At 33.5% G+C, this 23949-nt stretch overlaps 2 protein-coding genes and 2 non-coding genes across 4 annotated transcripts; 1 reads left to right on the top strand and 3 right to left on the bottom strand.

The window, feature by feature from the left end:
- The first annotated feature begins 4173 nt into the window (after positions 1–4173).
- Positions 4174–4280, top strand: LOC146939310 (small nucleolar RNA R71). The gene has a single exon (XR_015033773.1). It is a non-coding gene; the product is annotated as a small nucleolar RNA R71 (small nucleolar RNA).
- A 5795-nt stretch (positions 4281–10075) lies between these two features.
- On the bottom strand, positions 10076–10181 carry LOC146939309 (small nucleolar RNA snoR100). Its single transcript, XR_015033870.1, has one exon. It is a non-coding gene; the product is annotated as a small nucleolar RNA snoR100 (small nucleolar RNA).
- Positions 10182–11795: 1614 nt separating this feature from the next.
- Positions 11796–14365, bottom strand: LOC146939308 (putative glutathione S-transferase parA). Its single transcript, XM_085753053.1, has 2 exons — positions 13958–14365; positions 11796–12502 (listed from the first exon to the last, which is right to left on the bottom strand). The coding sequence occupies exons 1-2, from the start codon at positions 14285–14287 to the stop codon at positions 12158–12160; spliced, it is 675 nt and encodes a 224-aa protein (XP_085609179.1). The 5' UTR covers positions 14288–14365; the 3' UTR covers positions 11796–12157.
- Positions 14366–17694: 3329 nt separating this feature from the next.
- Positions 17695–19527, bottom strand: LOC146939307 (putative glutathione S-transferase parA). The gene is made up of 2 exons (XM_085753052.1): positions 19042–19527; positions 17695–18291 (listed from the first exon to the last, which is right to left on the bottom strand). Exons 1-2 carry the CDS (start codon positions 19369–19371, stop codon positions 17947–17949), a joined length of 675 nt encoding a protein of 224 aa, XP_085609178.1. The 5' UTR covers positions 19372–19527; the 3' UTR covers positions 17695–17946.
- Between the last annotated feature and the right edge of the window lie 4422 nt (positions 19528–23949).

Genomic DNA, 23949 nt, shown 5'->3' with positions numbered 1-23949 from the left:
CTATAGTGATTTCAGTGCTGTACGTTGCCGATAATAATTGGAATCGATAACTTTTTTGCATCTGTCTCCTTTGGCTTATGCGTTATGACGTTCCTACAATGCTACAATACAACGTCAAATTTTTGGTTATTAAGAATTAGTATGTGCTGAACCTTACACCAATTTACCAACCCAGTTATATTATTTATTAAATTTAGCTAGTCGGGGTTCAATTGGGAAAGATTATGAAAATGATCTTTATATCTAATCACCATCTTCCTCCTTTTGAACCTTGTCGATCTAAATTTCATGTTCATTCCCCTTCTGGTCCGTGGATGTAGACGTGTGGGTTGCTCAGATTTTTGCTCCTAGATTCGTTGTAAATGTGTAGTGTCCGCATTTTATGATTTTCGCTTATTTTAAGTTCCATCTCACATAAGTTAGCTAATAAAGCAGTTGTAATCGCTTACAATAACATTTCATATTCTTAAATGTTTATGGCACTCAGAGATGGTGTTCCGTCAGACCCTTTGCTTTGCTGTGCTTGGGTCGACTGACCTTATTCTTGTATATACCTTGTATGAGTGTATTTCTTAAATCATACTCTTATGTGAGATTAAAATTTATGGAAGTGTATTTCTTAAATCATACTCTTATATGAGATTAGAATAACAATCAAACATCGAACGTATGTGTTCTATTGAATGAGTGTAGTCTAAACGAGCCTGTGATAATCGTGGGTAAGCCTGCCATGGCATAAAGAATACATTGTTGAAGAGATTGTAATCCACATGCAACCCGTTCCGAATTGATCCCCGTTATTGATAACAAACTTAGTTGAACAAAGAACATTTATGATTTTGATTTATTTTAAGTTTATATTCTAATTTCTTTGAGCATTCTTAGGAACATTATACTACAAAGAGTATGAGAGAGAGAGAGAGAAAAAAAGGAAGAGAGAGGATAAAAAGTTGTCAAATTGTGGTTATCAAAATATCACTACAAAAGAAACAAGAAATGAGACTTATAAGAATCACTTCAAAATGACATGACATCAGAAGAAGAAATAAATCAATTTATGCAATCAGAGTTAACATTAATGAAGACTACATGACAATAAGATTCGTTATTCATAGATTTAGAACCCATGAACTAGAGACTTCCGAATCATGTCAAAAATTTAAGAACGCAGTTAAAAATAAAATTTAGAATACTGGTTCTGAAAGTAGCTTGTTCTCCACGTCATACTTTATCCACCTCATAAAGGAAAACAAGTAACGAACATATTTTGGTTTGATCTCCGATTCTGCACTATAGTTTCAACAAGATGCTCACGTATACTAGAGCATAAACAAATTACTTATTAAATCAAAATATTAAGCATTACAAACTAGAAGAAATCATCAATATAAAGAAAACATGGTCGTGTATAACCATCTAAGATTTTACAATAGATTTGTAAATAACTACACTTAATCCTTCAACCTTGATGTGTTTATTTTCTAGACTCTAATCTGTGTGATGCATAGTAGAGTTTCATATAAAACTATTAAATTGGCATATTATTAAATGATAAATTGGCTATATTATTTAATGACAAATCAAAAGAAAAAAATATATGCAAAAGTCTGCACCAAGAAATTGGTCCAAACGGCAAAGGCTGTTAGATCTATAAATGAAAAGGAAAAGAAATTGTTATGTGGTAATCGAAAGAAAACAAAATGAGAAGGAACTGATATGTGGTAACGGAAAGAAAAATAATAATAAAAAGGAACCGGTATGAAAAAAGAAAAGAAAAAAGAAATGGGCCGTCAATGTAAACTAGATTCCGACGAAGAAAAGAAAAAAGAAATTGGTATCAAATTCATGAAAAAAGAAAAAAACAGTTTCATCTCTACAATTGATTAACGTAGATGGGCATATTCATCTCTTCGACAAAAAAAAATAATTCAAACTTAATCATGTGTTCATTCCAAACAAGCATCACCACACATCAAGGAAATATACAGATTGAAGTAACTTTTGAAGAGTGAAAAGAAAAGGGTTGATTATAAGTGGAAGGGAGTGCAAATTGCAAAAATAAGTAGAGAAACAAGTATGTGAAGCAAAAAATGAAAATGAAAATGATTTACACACTGAGTGCGCCACATAAGCATGCTTGCACAATCATATGTTCTTAGGGTCTAAAACCAAAGAATCTTTGAATTACAAGGAAAATCTAAAAAAAAAAATATTTTACAGAGGGTAAACCAAAATTTGCCTAAATGGCAGGGGTAAAATCCTATTAACCCTTAATTCTTTTATCTTTATTTTTATTCCATTTGGCTTATCATTATTAATTAATTGAAAAAAATTGAAAAAAATTATAAAAAAATAAAAACAAAACAAAATCCTTTTTTTTAGGGAAAACATAATCATTTTATTTTCCCTTTTCTCTCCTTCATCTTCTCTACCACCCTGATCTTCACCAAAAGAGCTGCCAAAATATATATTGATGACGATGTTAACTGAGAAAGGTGAAGATCATGGTAATAAAAAAGATTCCACCACCTGATATTGAAGACTACCTGCTCCTTATGGAACCTCAACATTAGCTCTCCACGTTCAACATCAATCAAAGCACGACCAGTTGCAAGGAAAGGTCTTCCTAGAATGAGTGGCATATCCTCATCTTCAGCCATATCTAGGACCACAAAATCTGCTGGAAATACCAAGTCATTAACCTTGACTAGCACATCTTCAAGTATACCGAAAGGATAAGAGATTGACCGATCAGCTAAAGTAATGGTCATTCTTGTTGGTTTTGGTTCCCCACACTTAAGCTTCTTCATCATTGAAAGAGGCATCAGATTTATACTTGCTCCCAAATCACATAAAGCTCTTCCAATGTCTACCGGTCCAATTGAACAAGGGATAGTAAAAGCACCAGGATCCTTCAGCTTAGGTGGCAGCTTCTTTTGAAGAATAGCACTACAATTTTCAGAAAGTGCAATATTCTCATCATCCTTAGGCTTCCTTCGTTTAGTCAACAAGTCTTTCATGAACTTAGCATATAACGGCATTTGATCAAGAGCTTCACCGAAAGGAATATTCACCTGAAGTTGTGAGAAAAGTTGCATGAACTTCTTGAATTGGCCTTCATCCTTTTCTTTCTTCTTTGAAAGGTGAGGGTATGGAAGCTTCACATATGATGGAATAACCTGTGGTTTGTCCCCATCTTTCAAAATTTGACTCTTCGACTTCCTCAAGATTGAATCTTCATCAATTAACTTCTCACTTTTTTCTCCCTCTATTTTTTTCTTCCTTTCGTTTTCAACTACTCCATGATCATTTTCTTTTTCAACTACACCCTCATCATTTTTTTCAACTACAACATCCTCCTCTACCTCAACTACATCATCAACCTTCTTTGGAGCTTTTGGAACTAAAGGTGTCAAAACCTTTTTGCTCCTCAATTCAATAGCATTACAAGACTCATTCTTAGGGTTATCTTTAGTGTTACCTGAGAATCCGCCTTTACTTTGTTCAGCCAATTGCTTAGCTAATTGCCCCAGTTGAGTTTCAAGCATCTTCCTAGAAGCTTCATTGTTCTTTCTTTCAGCTTCTTGACTCTTCTTCATCTCTTCAAAGTTTCCTTGAGTCATCTTCATGAAGTTCATCATAGTTTCCTCAAGAGCTGATGGCTTCCTTTGCTGTTGTTGAGGAGGAGTGAGCATCTGAGAGTTCAAAGCATTGTTATTTGAGTAGCTTAGATTTGGATGCTTGTTGATGCCTGAATTGTAGTATTGATTCTGCCTTTGATAACCTCCCATGAAGTTAGCTTCTTCATTTGACCCTTCTGGAACACATTCACCGTTGGGATGTTCTTCACCACATAAGTCACACTTGATTGCAGCTACTTGTTGTTGCTTATGAGCCAAAGTGAAGCCTTGAAACTCCTTAGTTAGAGCTTCGATCTGTTTGTTCATCGCTGCTTGGTTAGCAAGGATAGCAGTTTGTTCACTCACCCCAAACACTCCTCTTTCCTTCTTCTTAGCTTCAGCACGATACTCATTTCCAGCCATGTTTTCTATCAAAGCTTGGACTTCATGATCAGTTTTGCTCTTGAGACTACCTCCCGCGGAAGCATCTAAGAACATTCGAGTGTTTGGTGTTATCCCCTCAGTGAAGATTTGGAGGTATTGCTTTTCGGTGAACTCATGATTAGGGCATCTCTTGAGAAGCAAATTGAATCGCTCCCAAGCATCATACAATGATTCACCTTCTCCTTGCTTGAAGTTAGAGATCTCCATCTTCTTGTCCCAATACTTAGACATAGGGAAGTATTTCTGCAAGAACTTCAGCTCTAACTCTTCCCATGTTTGGACAGTCCCGTTTGGAATTGTTAGCAACCAATCTTTTGCTCTTCCCGTCAAGGTGAAAGGAAATAGCCTTAGCTTCTTTTGTGCTTCAGTCACGGTGGCTGGTTGCACACAAAACTCGCAGGTTTCAGCAAAACGGCTCAAGTGTTCATGAGGACTCATGGCTTCAGTCCCATCGAATTGCTTGTCCCTCAAACCGTTGAGGACAGTTGTCTTGATGTCGAATGCTACGGGGTTAGCTGGTTGAAAAGTGTGGGTCAGTTGACCGCGATGAGTGGCTAACCCGTAGTCTCCAAGCTTAGGTCTTGGTGGTACAACTCCTTCTCCTTCCATAGTTGCAGATTTAGGAGAAGAGATTGTTTCAGATTCACTTGAGAGTTGCTCCGGTACTTGTTCTCGAACACCCGGTGGAACGGATTGAGCTAACCTTTGCGATCGGACAGCTTTCCGAAGTGCTCTAGCAGTTCTTTCAATTTCCGGATCGTACTCTAAGTCGTCCGAGCTCTGTTTACCTCGCATAAACAGCAAAATACCTTAGTAGCACTGCACAACGCAAAGTAATCAAGTGAATATGAAAACAGAAAAATAAAAAAAAATAAAAAATTAAAAACAGAAAAATTAAATTGCAAAAACCCTAAATTATAACGTAATTGCCTTGTTGAAATAATTCAACAGTCCCCGGCAGCGGCGCCAAAAACTTGATAGACGATTGGCAAGTGTACCAATAACTATCGAAGTAGTAAAAATATCGTTCCCACAAGGACTGTTTTTAACTTCAATAATTCAATTGCGTTATAAAAGTAGGATGTATAAAAGTTATTTTTGGTTTGCCACTAGGCAGTAGATTTGGTTTGATTTTAAGAAATCAAATAAAAAAGGTAAAGATTTGATTAAGAAAATAGGAGAGAGATGAGATCAGGTCTTCGAATCCTCTATGTTTCCCCTAATTGGTTACTGCACCTATTATTACTAATGATTCTCTAGTTCCACGATAGTTAACAAATTAGCCCTAATCAATCCCTTGAGTTAGAACCCTCTTTTTAAACTACAACCCCTAATTCCTTAGGTGGTCTAATAATCATCAAAGGTTTAAGCACGTTAACCTAACATCACTAACAAACGATTATCCATTCCTAGACTAACCATGTTTATTAGAACAATTCAATTAGGTCTAAGTCGAAAGCTATGGTCAGTAGTCATTCGATCTCACAAAATCATGTTTATATTTGATCAGGATATAAAAAGCAGTAAGAACAATTGAATTGAATGAAAACTAGAATATCATTAATAAGTAATAGAGTTTCACAGCAACATATGATCAATTAGGGTTACATAGGTTCATCTCCGACCTAATCTCTAAGAGATTTAGCTACTCATAATTGAGTTTACAAATAGCATAATCAATGAAAGAATTAAAACATACATAAACTGGGTTAGAGATGATGAAATCCTCTCCGCTGCAGCCTTCTGGGTGTTAAAATCGCACTTTCGTTCTCCAAAATCGTAACCCTTGTTCTTCAGATTGAGTGCAGTATTTATAGAAGTCATGGGCCTGACCCATCAAAATCGCGCTGCGCCATGTATATAGGCGTGCCGCGATTTCCCTCAAACAGGGAGTATGTAATTTTGCTTCAAAAATCGCAGCACGGCTTGAAATTGGCGTGGCGCGATTTCCTTCGAACAGACTTCAACATTTAAGCTTTTTTGCACTCCAGAACAGTAGAAATTGCATAAGAACTCTATCAAAATGTCACAATAAGTCCCTAATATTACGTAATAACAGAATGTCATCACAGGGCAAGGCCAACGTGGCACAAGCCCATTGGCCAAATTATAGGCCGACATACCACGCTATTAGCGTAATCTGCGCTATTAGCGTAGGTACAAAAACACAGGCCCTTTAAATAGCATTTTTACCTCTCTTTTAGGTCATTCACTATTCCATTGATATTTTCATACATTCTAAGAGAGAGGTCAGAGCTATTTCCAAGAGAGAAACACAAAGCAAGGTGTTTAGGAGTAGATTCAACTCAAGATCACTTTGGATACGAAGGATCTTGACATAGAATCTTCATCTTTCCTTCATCTTTTGCATAGTATACATGTCTATGTGTAGCTATCATCTTCTTTGTAGTATTGAGGTAACAAACAAGCTATTATGTAATCTTTTGATCTTTTAATATATAAGGTTCTAGCTGAATGATTCAATATCGTTGTTATTCTTGCTTTTAATGCTTTCAAAGAGATTCAAGATGATTTGGACACAAACTCTTGAATCTAAAACTAGAATAACAATCTATCTTATGTTATATCACTCTTGACAAGTTTGTAAACCTTTGATAATTACTTTTAATCAAGATTTTAATGCTTTCGGATACTTAATCAGGCTGGACACGGTCGATTAAGTTATCCGATCGACTTTGTTATCGTTTAAGGGATTTGGACACGAATGTTTAAACGCTAACTTAGAAATAACGATGTCGCTTTGGACACGAAGGATGTTGTAGAAATGATTGTAATACTATTGGTTATAAAGCTAGAGTCTGTTAATCGATCGAGAGATTGCTGCTGTTATGCTTGCTCGTTATCTTATACCGCAAGCGAAATAGTTCGATCTCCTCTCGTTTTTACTTTTATGTCATCTATGGATATAGTGTTACAAACAAACATTTTATAAAGGATACCTTAATGTGAAAGATTGTGAAAACGCTTATGATTTAACGCAACTCCCTGTGGAAAACGATCCTATATATACTCACGTGTACATAGTTATATGACATGTAGAAAATCTACATCAAAATTGCCTCATCCCCGTCCCCACATTGAATAAATTTTTTTAATAAAAAATATGTTTTTTTTTGCAACCCCTAGAGAAATGTTGTAATGCATTATCCAACAATATGCTCAATTTAACATTTTTAAACCGATTTATTTAGTTGCTCCTTTAAATATCAATGGTTGTTTTTATAACACGACAATTATCAAACAAAATAACATGACATGTCTACATAAAGTAATTTTCTGTATTCGGGATGAGTTTGGGTGTGGGTTCGCGGTGGGTACCTATATACTCGTTACCCGCCCCATACCCGTCTTTTGAAATCGGAAAAAACCCAAATCCGGTCAAAACGGGAAAAACCCGACAAACTAGGTATGGTTCGGGTGGGTAACCACGAGTATGAGTTTTGTTGTCATGCCTATGTGGCTCTGCCGCTGAATATACACACAATTTTTAACCAATCTTAGAATTCACATTTTAAGATTTTAATTCCTGTTGTTTGACCAGTATTATGTGGATCACTTGGAAGTTTATAAACTATATTAAATTCAACAACTCAATGATTGGTTTGCTTAGTGCAATCAATATCAAATCTTGAGTCAACCACCTTACCTTTGGGGGTTTTCCAACCCTGAATTCATTGAATATTGGAACCTTGGAAGTAACTAGTCTACTGAATACTGATGTTGTATTTGTTGGTTTGAATCCTAAAGAAGATTCAGTTGAATTTACTTTAGGTTGTCAAACCCGCTTGACTACCTTCTTCCTTAGTCCAGCAGTTTTGAACCCACTTAACTCATAAACCGATACCATGACCATCTCCTTGTTGGGAAAATGTCGGTAAGAATGGACATTTCGGAAACCCTTTTGTTAGCTAACTTAAACGTTGCTTCAGGTAGCTTTGGGAAAACATCCCCTTTGCCTAGACTTTAGGCGACACTTACAAATAGTGTGCCCAAAAGTGCCAAAAATTGTCGCCCTAGACAATAGGCAACACTCGTATAGAGGACACCTGAAAAATGTCCCCTATACTTTTAGGCAACGTTTTTCACGGTTTTGGCAACAATTTTCAAGTGTTGCCATGAAATCATCCAAACTGCCCTGGATTTGTTCTGCAATAGCTCAGCTGCTCAGGACAAAAAAGTCAACAAAGACAAAATATGATTTTTTTTTCCTCTAAAAATGTCCAATGGTCTGTTAGAAAGTTCATCTCATATCAGCTCGACATTTTGAGTACGAAAGACCTTGGGAAATATTTGGTAGTCTTTCTTCTCCACTCCAGAAGTAATAGGGGAAAGTACCAGTTTATTCTTGACAAAGTCAATAAGCGGCTCAGTAATTGGAAAGCAATGAATCTATCCCCTGATAGGGCGGGTAACTCTAGCTAAATATGTTCTTCAAGCTCTCCCTTCTTATGTCATGCAAACTTTTATGATTCCTAAAGGTCTTTATGACGAAATTGACCGTAAATACAGGGGTTTCATCTGGGGCAATACTCCTAGCCAAAGGCAGGTTCACCTCGCCTCTTGGGGTTTCATTTGCGCCCCAAAGAGTTATGCATTCATATCGCAAGTAGTTCTGAGCCCACATAATTTTACCCACCAATCTCATTAGAAATTCCAGAGGTATGGCGCCAAATGATCTTTGCCCCATATGTAACACTGAACCGGAGTCCATTATTCACACAACATTGGAAAAAAAAAATATCGGTAACACAACTCCAAATTTTGTTTTTGCAGTTATGGTGTCAATCTTAATTACGGGAATCGAAAGTTGAAACCCTCCTTAGCCATTCGGTCAGCTGCAACATTAGCATCTATGCATATATGTAGAATGTTCAGGTTTTTAGTTTCATTCAAAAGATTGGAAATCTTGCACACAAGACTGAAACAAGTATGAGATCTAGACCAACCTTGTTGAATTAGTTGTTCCGCCACGAGGGAATCAGATTCAATGGTCTTTGCTATTTAAGACTTCTTAAAATTGCCCAAAGTTCAGAATGTACAACAAAAAATTATGCTTAAACCATAGTACTTTTAGCAAAGACCATCGTACATTCATCTACTATTTTTAGTAGATAGAGCCTTAAAGAGAAAGAGTTTTTAAATATTGCTCACAAGAAAATATAAAAACATCAAAATCAAACTTGTAATTTTTTGAATATTTTTACAAATATACCATCATAAAAATTTATGAAAAATTAAATATTATAAAGACAAAAAAAAAAGTTAAAAAAGTTTTTTAAACAATAAATACATCTTAAAAAAATAAATAATGAACGATAAGTAATGCTAACAACACGCTATTCAACATTTTTTTTATTTTCTTAAATCATAGTTTATAGTGAGTCTCACACTTTGAAAATTAATTCCAAAAATGGTGGGATGGATTATAAATTGATTTCATCCAATAAAACATGAGTGATGAGTGTTAAAAAATTAACTAGTGAGTATCACTAGCATTTCTTGCATTGTTATACACTTTTTTGAGCATGTATATAGCTTTACATTTGGTGGTAAGCTAGGTATTTCGATGAATTAAAATGAAACCCAAATTGCATACTTGGCCTATTAGAAATTATGATATAATCGGTTATGCATGGTACAAACGAGAACAGGATAATAAGAGCCCCCCTGAATGAATTAAAACACACATTTCAATGGTTATCGATCAAATATTTCAGTTCCTTGTCCACACGGCCAATGTGGGATCTTGAAAATATTATACTATAAATTAAGTAATAATTTAAGTAAGTATTTTTCAGAACCCCACACCGGCTGGGTGGACAAACAAATGTTATTTCTTGTAGTAGGCGGATAGCAGGGACGGTCAAGCAAGCAGGATCATGCACCGGATCTGATTGTTATATCTTACAAGTATATGAATAATTTTAAAATGAATAAAGATATCACACAAACAAGAGAAGAGAATTAGATACAATAAATGAGAAAAAGAAAAATATAGGTCGTTACCAGGCCCTAAAATCAAATCAAAGATCATAGAGGGCAGACATGCGGACCTAAAATTCAATTTTCGTGCACACAGCAATGATTCCTTCATTCTTAATTCCAGACCATCGGCTTATTGTGCACGAATTCGTTTAATACTTACTAACATAATAATAATTAAAATAACTATAACAATCTAAAATAAATATGAGAATGAAGTAAAAAAATAAACCAGAGAAAGAAGCTACAAAACTAATATGAATGTGAAAAAAATCAATCTAAGTGATTTATTAGAGAGGGTTTGTGAAACGGCGCACTATGACTATGAGTTTTGTTTTGAGCTGCTTGGGAGTTGGGACAGTGGTATTTATAAGAATTTTGCTCTTCACCCAACACTTTTCACTCGCGTCCTGCCGCCATCACGAAAATGCACATGCGTTACTTAAGTAACGCTGCGTGAGTTAACTCACGTCGCGTGAGTTAGCTCACGCTAGTTTTCAAATTGCAAAAGTGGATATATAATTGTGGATCACAACGTTTTAGTGTGCTGTGTGGGATCTTCCAAAAGTTCAAGGGTGGTTTGTTCATTAATGGCTTCACTGTTCATGGGAATCATGATTGAAGACTTGTGGTTGTGAATCATACCAACAAAATCATGACTGTGTGCAGCTCAAGACAATACTTTGACTTAGAATGTTGTCCGTCCGAACTTGGGTTCCATATTCACTGTGGATCCCACATCAATAACACACCAAATAGTTCATGCAGAATACATGCCCATAAAATACAAGAAAAAAAAATAGCACTACAGTCAAGCAAAACAAATCTAGCGTGAGTTAACTCACGTAGGGTGCGTGAGTTAACTCACGCAAGTGTAAAAGAGCGGTTTTTACATGTGCGTGACTTAAGTCACGCTGCGTTAGTTAAGTAACGCGTAATTTTACACTTGCGTTAGTTAACTAGCGCATGGGTATTTTCGGAATGGCTGCATGGCGCGAGTGAAAAGTGCAGGGCGGAGAGCAAAATTCTATTTATAATGTGGAGGAGTACTTTTTAGGGTTTGTGCTTTCTGGGCTTAGTTCTATCAAAATGCTTGGTTGGTTGGGAACGTGAGGAGGTAAAGGTAAAAATGTTACTTGTAACACCCTTTTTCATATTCTCACCTCCGATTTTGTTAACTATTTGTGGCCATTTTCAGTAGTTTGTTGCTTTTTATGAGCAATTGCGATGTGGCTAAAGAGCAATCCCTGTTAGCCCCACAATACTCAATTGTCTACAAACAAGGTGTGTGTAGGTCAAATGGGATGACCATGAACCCATGATTTTTCTAATAAAAAAAATTAGTTTTAAGTAACAATGTGTGTTTGGTTTTAGAGTGATACAAACTGAATTAGTATAATTTAGATTTGAATTTAATAAATTTTGTAAAATTGATTTGTAACTTTAATTTTAGTTTTTTTTTTACAGTTTAAGGTAAAATAATTTATATTTGTATATTCACATGAAAGTGAGTGAACAACAAATTTAAGTGTATAGGTTTAGAGTAAAAAAACTACAAATATCACTTTCATGTTATAATCAATTATAGAGTGCAAAAAAAAAAAAAACAACTCTAATCCATAATTATCAAACATACTTGACCAAAAAAATAGTAATTATCAAACATACTAAAATCCAGTTGATTCTTCAGAACCATTTTTGTGGTATCCAAACACACATTAAGATTGATTTTCATGCATTATAAATTAACCATTTTTTTTCCTTCCAATCCCAACCAATAATACATTTTTCATCTTTTAATTTAATCAAAAGAGGTGACAATACCGTCCTAGCTTATAATCAGATGACAACATAAGATTGGGAGGGACAATACATAATATATGTAAGGTTTGGGGTTCGAATCCCGGCCACCGAAAAAAGAATGACAACATAATCTTATTTTACATTAACAATAGATGCCAATTTCATTCATATTTTATGATACACAATTTCAATCTTATGCTTGATTATTCTTCATACTTTTCAATCTTATGCTTGATTATTCTTCATACAAAGTTCTTCTCAGGTTCCCATGCAATATCCAACGATCTCTATTCAAGTCCATGCTTCTGTTTATATTGCATTGCAAATCCATAGATTTTGTGAGGGTGAGGAAGTGACTTTGCCACACTCTCTTTTTCCATACACCTTTTGGCCCAAGCTACAAGCTTAGGACACTCTTTCTCAATGCTTAGTTTCCCATATATCTCGTAAGTGTAAAACCAGCTAGTGAAGGGAATAAGAGCCAAATCAACATACCCAAAGTCCTCTCCATCAAAATATGGCTTGTCTCCAAGCTCATCTTCTAGAGTCTTCAAGCCTTCTATAAACTTCTTTTTACCTTCCTCTTGTTCTTCAACCTTTCCTTTCCATAGCTTCCTTCGAATGCTGTATACCTACGTCAATTAGAATCCAACAAAATTAAGCCATAATATCCTATGAATAAAACTTTTTTTTTAAAAAAATTATATGTTTGGTGAACACACCAAAATTGACTTTATGGGCTATACTATATTTCTAGTATGTCCTTTCATGTGATTGCCACTTGGGCTTGAAGTATGGATAATAATGTAAAAGTGGGAGTAACAAAGATCAAATTATATACTAGTTCACAAAATATGGTTCAATATTTATGGCTGAACTCAAATTATGTGTTTGTTTGATTTCAATTTCGGTGGGGTCAAAATTGATTCTAGAGATATAGTATTGACTTTGAATGGTATAATGTGTTAAGGTATAATTGATTTTACATATAGAATTGATTTTACGTGAAGCTAATATTTGTAGTTTTTGACTTTTATAATTAATCGTAGCCTTGATTTTTTTTTTTTTGGTCAAGAGCCTTGAATTTATTATGCAATTCACTTTTACATGAATAAAAGGACGGTCCAATAATTTTTAACAATAAGTGAGACCTAGAACAAGGTTGAATATATGTCGTTTTTTTATTAGAATATGATGTCTTTTTGCTTGTAAAATTCAATGTTTTTTTTCCTTCTGTGAGCCTAAAACACCCTTGAGCCGACACTGCAAGAATATATTCAAACATAAATCATTGGGTTAAATATGTTTTTGGTCCCTATAAATATACCAACTTTTCATTTTAGTCCCTCTAAAATTTTCCTTCAACTTTTAGTCCCTATAAAATTTTCAATCACTACCTTTGGTCCCTATTTTAAAGTAAAATCACATGTAGAATTCATATTTTTGAATAAAATTTTGCAGAAAAATTCATAATATTATAAGAATTTCTCCCAAAAAAATTTAGAATTTTTTAACAAAACATGAATTTAATATGAATTTTTATATTTTTGATGGTTAAAAATTCATATTAAATTTATGTTTTGATAAAAAAATTTATTTTTTTTGGGAAAGATTTTTACAATATTCTATACATTTCTGCACAATTTCATTAAAAAAATACAAAAATTAATTTTAAAATAGGGACCAAAAGTAGTGACTGAAAATTTTATAGGGACTAAAAGTTGAAGGAAAATTTTAGAGGGACTAAAACGAAAAGTTTGTATATTTATAGGGACCAAAAACATATTTAACCCTAAATCATTTTACATTTAACCAACTTTTAATCATAATCGATTTTATAAAATGAATTCATTCAAAATCAATTTGTGTTATCACATAACCAAACACACACTTAGTGAAAATGTTTTTATTTTATTTTTATGAAAGAACTATATACTTTCTTTTTCAAATTCTTTCATTCATATGTATCTCTCTACTTAAGCATTATGAATTCAGTAGGTTAGATTTGGAGGCTGAACGATCCATTGATAAAAAACATACAAATACATCACTCTAAAATAGATAAAGCTAGCTATATAGTAACTTACATGTTTGTCAATGTAATCTCCCCAAAACTTGGCTTGTGATCGCTTGAAAGGGTCAGAGGACAAAAGAGAAGGTTTGTGATTCCAAGCTTCATCAATGTACTCAACGATATTAAGTGATTCACATATGGGTTTTCCATTATGAATCAAAACCGGGATCTTTTTGTAAACCGGGTTCATCTCTAAAAGCAAAGAGCTCTTATTTTGAAAATCTTCTTGTCTACACTCATATGAGACTCCCTTCCCTTCCAAAGCGATTTTCACTCTCATTGCATATACGCTTGGCCAAAAATCCAACAAAACCACACTCTCCTTAGTCATGTTTTGACTCATTGTTAGATGGTTTAGATCATTGTGGTGTTTGGGTTATTTATATATAGTTGTGCATTTTATTTTATTTTTGAAGAATATAGTTGTGCATTTGTTGTTTGACTAGAAATAAGACATGGAAAGTTGATAATAATTTGGAGTCATTGCTCAAGTCGGACTTTTCATCTATCTTTGACGTACTTTTAATTTGTATATTTTAGACTAAGACCATCCTCAATGGTGGTGTCTTTACCAATTAAGACACCGTACCTAATAGGTACCCCCATTGGGGAATTTTTTTTGGGGGTCTCTTAAGACCCGGGGTCTTATTTAAGACCCCCAACTTTAAACGGGACCCGCACGCTTTTAATATTAAAAAATTGAAATGTAGTGATATAAAGTTATTGATAGTTGATTAGTGGGTCCCATTTAAGAACTTTGTGTGAGATCTGGGTTGGAGGGATTGAGTGCTTATTAGGTACTACTGTTAAAAAATAATAAAAGAGTGATGTGTACGTGTGGGACCCATTTAAGTACCCAAAAATGGGTGTCTCCATTGTGGATGCTCTAAGTATCAACTTCAGTCGTCCATAAAAATATGGGTTAAATAAGTTTTCGCTTCTATAAATATAACGAATTTTGATTTTAATCTTTAAAAAATTAAACTGAATGTTTTCATCCTCACAATTAAAATTTATTTTATTTTTGTTCCTTAATGACCACTTTATATTTTTGTGAATGTCAAGATTATAACACCTTTATATTCAAATTGTATCCATATTATATTTGTTTATTATGTTCAACCTTTATTTTTTCATATTATGTTTAAAAAATATCAAAAACAAGTCTAAATTATGCCCATTAGAGACAAAATAAAACAAAATATTTTGTGAGGATGAAAACATCTTATTTTATTTTTGAGACTAAATTAAATTTTGATATATTTATAAGGACAAAAAACTTATTTAGCTCTAAATATCACATACAACCCCTCATATTTTTATATTTGAGAAAAATTAGTTACTCCCTCCGTCCCTTAATAACTGAGCCATTATATCAAAAAAAAAAGTGTCCCAAAATAACTGAGTCATTTCAATTTTCAATACAATATTAACTACTTTTTCCCCTTTATAACTCTAATTAATACTACTTTCATCATTCCCAATTCAATATATTCCACTTTGCACCAATACTTAACAAGAGCACTTAAAACCACTTTCAAAAAAAAAGGGGGAATTAGTCACTTTAGTCCCTGAATGGGAGAGGATTCGTCACTTTAGTCCCTGAATGAAGAAAAATTGCAAAACAGTCCCTGCATGATCAATTTCAGGGACTAAAGTGACTAACAGAGTCTACATTCAGGGACTAAATTGACTAACGAAGTTTGCATTCATGGACTAAATTGACTAATAAAGTCTACATTCAAGGACTATTTTGCAATTTATCTGCATTCAGGGACTAAAGTGACGAATCCCTTCCGATTCAGGGACTAAAGTGACTAATTCCCCAAAAAAAAGAGCACTTAAAACCACTTTTCTCTCTCCTTTATTTATACTTTTTTCTTAATACTCCCTCTGGTCCTATTTATAAGAGACATTTGAGTCAATAAAAGTGGATGTATCTGGACCAATTTTTTAACCAGATACATTAACTTTTGTTGACCAAAATTTCTCTTATAAATAGGACCGGAGGGAGTATATGTGAAATGAGCAAATGACTCAGTTAATTCGGGACGGAGGGACGGAGGGAGTATTCTCTTAGTTGAATTGAAGGGAATGAAACTACCAAGAAAATTGTGAAGGGCATGACTGACTCATGCCGCATGGGAAAATACTTGGATGGCATAATGTCACCGTGACATTAAATCTGGACCACACAAAGGTGTTGTGTTGTGTGGCCCAGATGTGTTATATGTGTTGTGTGGCCCAGATGTTGTGTGGCAATGTGTGTTGTGTGACCCAGATTTAATATCACAGTGACATTATGTCACCCAAGTGCTTCCCATGCCGCATGAGTCATTACTCCTTACACTTTTAAACTTTTTGTCTTTAGTCATAGACACATAATGCTTGTTTTGTAGTATCTCACAGTACACATGAGAATAACTACAAAACGTGAAAGGAATAAATTCTTATCCTGTAGCAGTGTTGACCGTTGAATAAATTACTATATGATTTGCTGTTTTTTCAAACTCCTTAATATCTATGGTAGATAATCCTTTGCATATTATATTACTCTACTAGGGTTAAAGTCATAGTCATGTTAATGTTTATAACATCTTCAAAGACTTGTTTCACGTGTAACTATCCAAGTCATACTAGTCGGCTGTTTTTACTAGCAAATGTGGATGGATTTGAGTGCCAATATGGGAAGTGAAGAATATTTCATGTTTGTAACTTTATTTTATTTCTAGAAAAGTTAAAATCATTTCTTTGTAGAAAACAATTCTAATATCTTTCCTTTTGGAGTACGTGTTTGGGATTTGATTTGCTCAATAACACTATCATACACGCCCGCTTGAGAAAGTTGACTTGATTCGTTTTAAACTTGGGTTGTTACTTTTTGCACCTCGACAGTTCAGATACACATCTTAAAAAACCACTAATTTTGTGTGGTTTGGAAGTACACAGAATTTGGGTAATTCAAAAGTTCATTTCCAAAAACATGAGGATCATCAAAAATGAAGGGCACAACTCACGCCGCATGAATCCTCAAGCTAGATCAAATGGGATTACCATGAACCCATGGTTTTGTGAAACAAAAATCACTTTTAACAACGGGTCTTTGGTTTTGTGGTGATACAAATTGATTTTTTAAAATTGATTATGACTAAAAATAAGTTGAAGATAATTTTATTTATGTTTGGATATACACGTATAAAGGTAAATTGGACATTAAATTTATGGTTACAATCAATTATAGAAATCAAAAGTTACAAATTATAGCTTCGATTTAGAGTGGATTCTTGACGCAAAATCAATTTTACTCTGGAACATCCAAGCATATCAAAATCAGCTATACACTTCTAGAATCAATTTCAACTTAGTAATACACATTGTTTTGTTCGCCGTCTTGATGCGGCATTATTTTAATTACATGTTTTGTTGTAGTGTTTGTTTGATTCAGATTGACATATTAGCTTTGATCAAGTGCATTAAACAATGACTTTGACATCTTCATGGTTTTTTTTTATTTTAACAAGTTGGCATCTTCAATGTTACAAATATGGTGACATGAGTATTTAATTTGAACACTTTAATTTCGTCATAGTTATCGGTTGTTGCATGTTTATAAGTATTTTGTGGTTGTACACTATTAATTTGAGTGTTATGAGTTTGCAAGTAATTTTATTTATGTTATTTTATTTTAACAATTTTTAATTTGTTTGCAATCAATGTATTATACTAATTTAAATGAGCGTCGTTATGTTATTTTAGTAGCAGAAAAACCAATGGTTTATTATAATATAATCAGTGGTGACAAGACCTTCTTTTTTTATCATAGCTTATTAGATGGCAACATAATCATATCTTAAATTTTTTATATAATAAAAAGCATAAACTTCCTTAAAAAAAAAAAAAAACATAAACTTATTTTACATTAACAATGGATGCAAATATAATTCATGTTTTATAACTGCACACGAAGTTCTTCTCAGGTTCCCATGCAATCCCCAACGATCTCTATTCAAGTCCATGCTTCTTTTTATATTGCATAGCAAAACCATAGATTTTGTGAGGGTGAGGAAGTGACTTCGCCACACTCTCTTTTTCCATACACCTTTTGGCCCAAGCTACAAGCTTAGGGCACTCTTTCTCGATGCTTAGTTTCCCATATGTCTCGTACGTGTAAAACCAACTAGTGAAGGGAATAAAAGCCACATCAACATACCCAAATTCATCTCCACCAAAATATGGTTTGTCTCCAAGCTCACCTTCTAAAGTCTTCAAGCATTCTATAAACTTCTTTTTACCTTCTTCTTGTTCTTCACCCTTTCCTGTCCATACCTTCTTTCCAATGTTGTATATCTACATCAATTAGAATCCAATAAATTAGATCATGATACCCTATGAATCAACTCTTTAAAAAAAATTATATGTTTGGTGAAAACACAAAAATTTACTCTCTTCTATATTTCTAGTATGTCCTCTCATGTAAATTGTTAGCCACTTGGGCTTGAATGGATATAATACAAAAATGGGAGTAACAAAGATCAAATTATATAGTGCTTGACTAAATATGATACAATATATATGGTTGAACTCAAATCTACTTATGAACTTGTTTTTCTTTTATTTTTATGAATGACCTTTTTTCTTTTTCAACGGACGTTATTTCTTTCATATGTATCTACTTAAGCATTAATATGGACGAAAAAAATGTAGTTGAGAATGTAAACCCACTAAAAGTGGCTAGCCATAATCTTCAGCCGAAATTAGTCTGACAAAGATGGTGGATACTTCACACCACCATGACCATCCAAAAAAATAATTAAGACTTGACTATTCATAAAGATTAGCTATGAATGTAGAGTTAAAAAATAAAAGTTGGGATGTTGAATGATCGATCGTTAAGAATGAGGTCTAAGTTTGATCTCTACTAACAAATTGTCTATCCCCTTATTAAACTACCAACATTTTCCTATAAAAAATCTAGTCATCGTTAGATAAATACGTATAAATAGATTGTTCTAAAATAGTGATGTCTATAAAGCTTTGGTCAAACATGTGCTTAAAGCCTTGAACATAATAACACACATAGCTATATAAGTAACTTACATGTTTGTCAATGTAATCTCCCCAAAACTTGGCTTGTGATCGCTTGTAAGGGTCAGAGGGCAAAAGAGAAGGTTTTTGGTTCCAAGCTTCATCAATGTACTCAACTATATTAAGTGATTCACATATAGGTTTTCCATTATGAATCAAAACGGGGATCATTTTGTAAACCGGGTTCATCTCTAAAAGCAGAGAGCTTTTATCTTGAAAATCTTCTTGTCTACAATCATATGAGACCCCCTTCTCTTCCAATGCAATTTTCACTCTCATTCCATATGAGCTTGGCCAAAAATCCAACAAAACCACATTGCCCTCAGCCATATATTGACTCATTGTTTAGCTTGCTTAATAGTTTTTCGTATTTGTAATTTGAGACTATGATGTTGTTAGATGATTTAGATCTTTGTGGGTGTTTGAGTTATTTATAGTTTGTCCATTTCTTGTTTGAGAAGAAATAAAACGTAGACATTTATAATAGATGGAGTCATTGCTCAAGTTGGATTTTTCATCTATCTTTGTAGTATCTATAACAAGCATTACGTGGACATTTTCTAAATGTGAAAGGAATATATTCTTATCCAATTGGACTATTTTTATGAAAACGTAGTTGACCCGGGATGTAGCAGTGTTGACCGTTGAATATTATGTTACAAGGCTATCAAGATAAAGGAAAATCTATGTACACCAAAACATATCCATCTACATATTGAGAGAGACAAAATAGAGTGGTAGAGAAAATTAGATGTTACGTGAGTGTTGAAAAATGAGAGGTGTATATAAATAAATATAGAAATTTTACGGTCAATTGCATTATGAAAAGGAAAATGATTGGTGGACATTCATAAAAGTGTATACACTTGACCTTGATAGAAAAAGAGATAAAAAGAGTGATGTTAGAAAGAGAGAGATAGATAAAGAGAAATGAATGAGTGTTTGAAAATAAAGAAGAATCGTACGATTATCATTATTGTTCAGGACACAACTAGCAAGGATACTAGTGAAGCACTCCAAGCACTAGGAGAACCAATGACAAGGGAACATGTTAGTCATACTAAGGAAGCCTTGGATCAAATGGTGACCACCGTCATGGATATAAGGCCTAACTTAGAAGTCATGGAGTTTAGACTAGTCAACTTCATAAGTCCAAATAGAGAGCACTTGGGCTCATGAGATGTTGTCTATAATAGAATGTGGGGAGTTACTTTTCCTACCATGTTGCCTTCTCACGCGCCCTGCAAAAATGCCGAAATTAACCTTGGTCCAAATTTTATTTTTCGAACAAAATTGTTAGTTAGTTCTGGATTTCAAAATTCGGACAACTTCGTTATGAAATTTTAGTGTCATTTTTTTATGTCATGGGTTTTTGTTGACCGTTATATAACCTCCACATAAGCTTCCATGCAATTGCATGGGTCATATGAACGGTCACACAATGACCATGACACCACAAACACTCCTACAAAACTTAAAAAATTTGAAGAAAATGAAAGAAAAGAGATGAAGTGAAGAATGAAGGAATTTGTTGAACATGCAAGCCTATTTATAGCCTAAACCAAGTCTTAGTTCATTTGGAAGTCAAGGAAAACGTGTTTGTCATTCAAAACCGTCCAAAAAACGCATTACAACTCCACTAACCGGCCAAACCTTTGGTGAAACGCACCGTCCAAATGAAATTGATGGAATCCGGATTATATATTCCGAAAATGACAACAACATTCTGGATTATATAATCCAAAGCACCAGAAAGCATATTTTGGAGGGCTTTGTACAGAGATTTCATGGAAAATAAGTAATAAATGCATAAAAAAATCAAATAAGGAGCATAAACCAAACATAAACATCAATATATTCTAGGATGGTGTTTCAAGAGGATTTCTCTGAGTTAGATCCTGCTGCCTTGCCAAATGACATATTCATCTGGCAGGCAGCAAGATCTAACTCTTAGAAACCTCTTGATATTCAAATATAGAGCAACGTCAGGCAGCAGGATTTCTCTGAGTTAGATCCTGCTGCCTTGCCTTTGGTTGTTTTAGAAACAAAAACATTTATATTTGAACAACATTGTTTTTTATATATCAATTCAACACTCCATTTTATCTTATTTCCTTTTACATCATCAACAACATATCCAATTTATCACATCATTAAAGATGGTTCGAGTGCTTGGATGGGTAAAAATAATAACATTAAAAACTTTTGACTTATCACTATATTTAACTTGGAACCGCCATGAGAGAGACCCCCGTTTGACAGAGCTATATGGAGACATGACACATTCTTTGCTACAACACGGTGCAATTTTTTTGATAGACCTGAGGTACAATGAAAAATACATCAACCTCATATTTCTCTCAACCATGGAGATTATTTTTTTTCGATATTCTTTAAGATGAAGATCAAGTTCAGCACCACTTCAAATTTCAATTATGTAAATTTTGATTGAGGAAGAACTTGAATATCGTCCAACGATACCTCATGCTCACGTTGAAGATGTGTTGAATCTCCATTATGCATTGAACATTGTTGAAGGACCAAAAAATCTTCAAAAACCTCTAGTTGCAATTCGTCAAACTCTAGATATGTTCAGTCAAACATTGTTGAACACAGTGCAAGTAAGTCATTTTTTTATTTCGATTCTTTTCCTTTTTTCTTTTCATTGATTTGGATTTTTTTATGTTTGCCTATTTTTCATACGTTGAAATTGAATTAATGGTTAGGTTGGACTTGGAACCTTAAATATGGAATGTTTACATTGTTAGTTAGGTTGTTACCATGGTAGGTCAAACTTAAAAGGGTATAAAAGGGGTTTGAATAATTTTGATCAAGATTGAAATTATGACATGATGTTTTTCATACATTTTTATTATAAAAACTCTATGTGATTTTTTTTGTTTTGTTCTATTAAACATTCAACTGTGTCTACCTTCTGTATGGGATAAGGGGTTTTCTATTAAGTTTTCTATTATGATATTATTATTTATTTTTTTCAACAATATGTTTGTGCAAGAATAAAGTTTGCTATTAAAATCGCAATGTTTAAATTAGTGTTGTTGCATTGAAAATTTATCTAGTAGCATTAATTTATATTGCAAAGATGATTTCAAAAATAGGGAGTCGAATATTTATAGATTGTGATATGTGAGTTTTGTTTAACCTAATTGAAAGTCTTCTTCTTTTAGTCTGAATTTTTTCACCCATGTTCGTTTGTTGTCTTTGCGTCATTTTGTTTGTTTGCTATATTTGTTCAGTGTTGTGGGTATTGTTTTAACCCCTTAATGAAATGTTGTATCTTATCTTATTTTAAGTTTCCTAATAAATTGTGAAATGAATTATACTATTATTATTGTTTTTTGCAAAAGGTGAAATGATTTTATTGTGGCTAAATTGGTTTCTTATACTTAACCTATTTGGTTAAAACTAGTTTTCTGATTCAATATTTATTGATATTGTAGTGTTGAAATTTTGTTACGTGTGGCTTTCAATCTTTTTATATACTTTTATTTAGGATATTTTTCATTGTTGAATGTTATGTGATTCTACGAGAATAAAGTTTGCTATCTAATCGTAGTGTTTAAGTTTATGTTGTGGTAGTTAATATTTATTAAGTAACATTAGCTTTGGTTGCAAATATGATTCCAATAATCTAGATTCAAAAATTTGAGGGATCACTGTGTTCATCTCTGTTGCGATATGTGGGTTATGTTTAACCTAATTAAAAGTCTTTTTGTTTTAGTGTAAAATTCTTCACCCGCTTCAATTTGTTGTTTTTGTGTCATTTTATTTGTTTGTGGTATTTGTTCAGTGTTGTGGTATTCTTTTGGCCCCTTAAAGAAATGTGGTAATTTTAAGTTTCTTAATACATTGTGAAATGAATTATACGATTATTGTTGTTTTTGTAAAAGGTGAAATAATTTTATTACTGATATTATTTCGAAATTTGTTGTTCCATGTCTTTCTGATGAACTTTCGGACATCAATCATCCTCGTTATTCCAAGTATTCTTATATTGAGCAGCAAATAGTCATACATAAGATTTACTTTTTTGTTTTAGGGATTGATTTTCCATTTTATTCAGCAAACAATTTTACATGAGATTTTTTTACTGACTTGCTAATATGATGTAGATGTAAGATTCTTGAAATGAACCATTTTGATTAAAAGAAGATGAAATGTTTGTTAGGAATGATACATTTTTGGAAATAATAAAAACAACTTTTATTGACATTTTTTTAACATATATCATCATTACTTGTTATATAGGTGGTGGCTGAAATGACTGCTATAGGATTTGGTCTTCCAGAAAATGCATTCACATCACTTATGCATATGGCAAACACACATCTCTTATTGTTACACATATTATTTATTTTAGTTTAGTTCCGGCATATGAATAATACAATTATTGTCTATCTACTAGGGGCCTTATGTGTTATTCCCAAGTGGGTGTGACCTTGACATATTTGGTCACCGGGGAACGGTTTTGGTCTGTATCACTATGACTTGAACTTCTTGACGATCAAGCCAGATGTAGATTTCTTGTATATAATGTTTGGATCAAAAACAGACGAAAGGTTGAAGTGACAATTCCTGCTGGATGTCTCTTTGTGCGATTATGATTGTATTTCCAATTTCCATTTATCATATATACAATAACTCATTTTCATCTTATATTGTGATCTATGCTCTATCACACACACTGGCACACCAATGCTATGAAGTAATTGTTTGTTTTAAAAATGAAGATTGAGTGGGTAACGTGAGACATTTGTAAAGAAGGAATGCATGAAGTGGTTGTTGATAAGTGATAACAGATCCCTTAATGCTATTAATGTAACGAATTGGCAAAATCTTAGTTTATGGGGAATCTCCTCAACGGTGAGTGATGATCTATTAAATTTAGCTGTTATGCTA

Source organism: Medicago sativa, chromosome 3 (assembly GCF_051527215.1).
Source record: "Medicago sativa cultivar Bolivia chromosome 3, Bolivia_mono, whole genome shotgun sequence".
Lineage (NCBI taxonomy): Eukaryota > Viridiplantae > Streptophyta > Magnoliopsida > Fabales > Fabaceae > Medicago > Medicago sativa.
The sequence above is the reverse complement of the archived record's forward strand: the minus strand, read 5'-3'. Positions and strand labels throughout refer to the sequence as shown.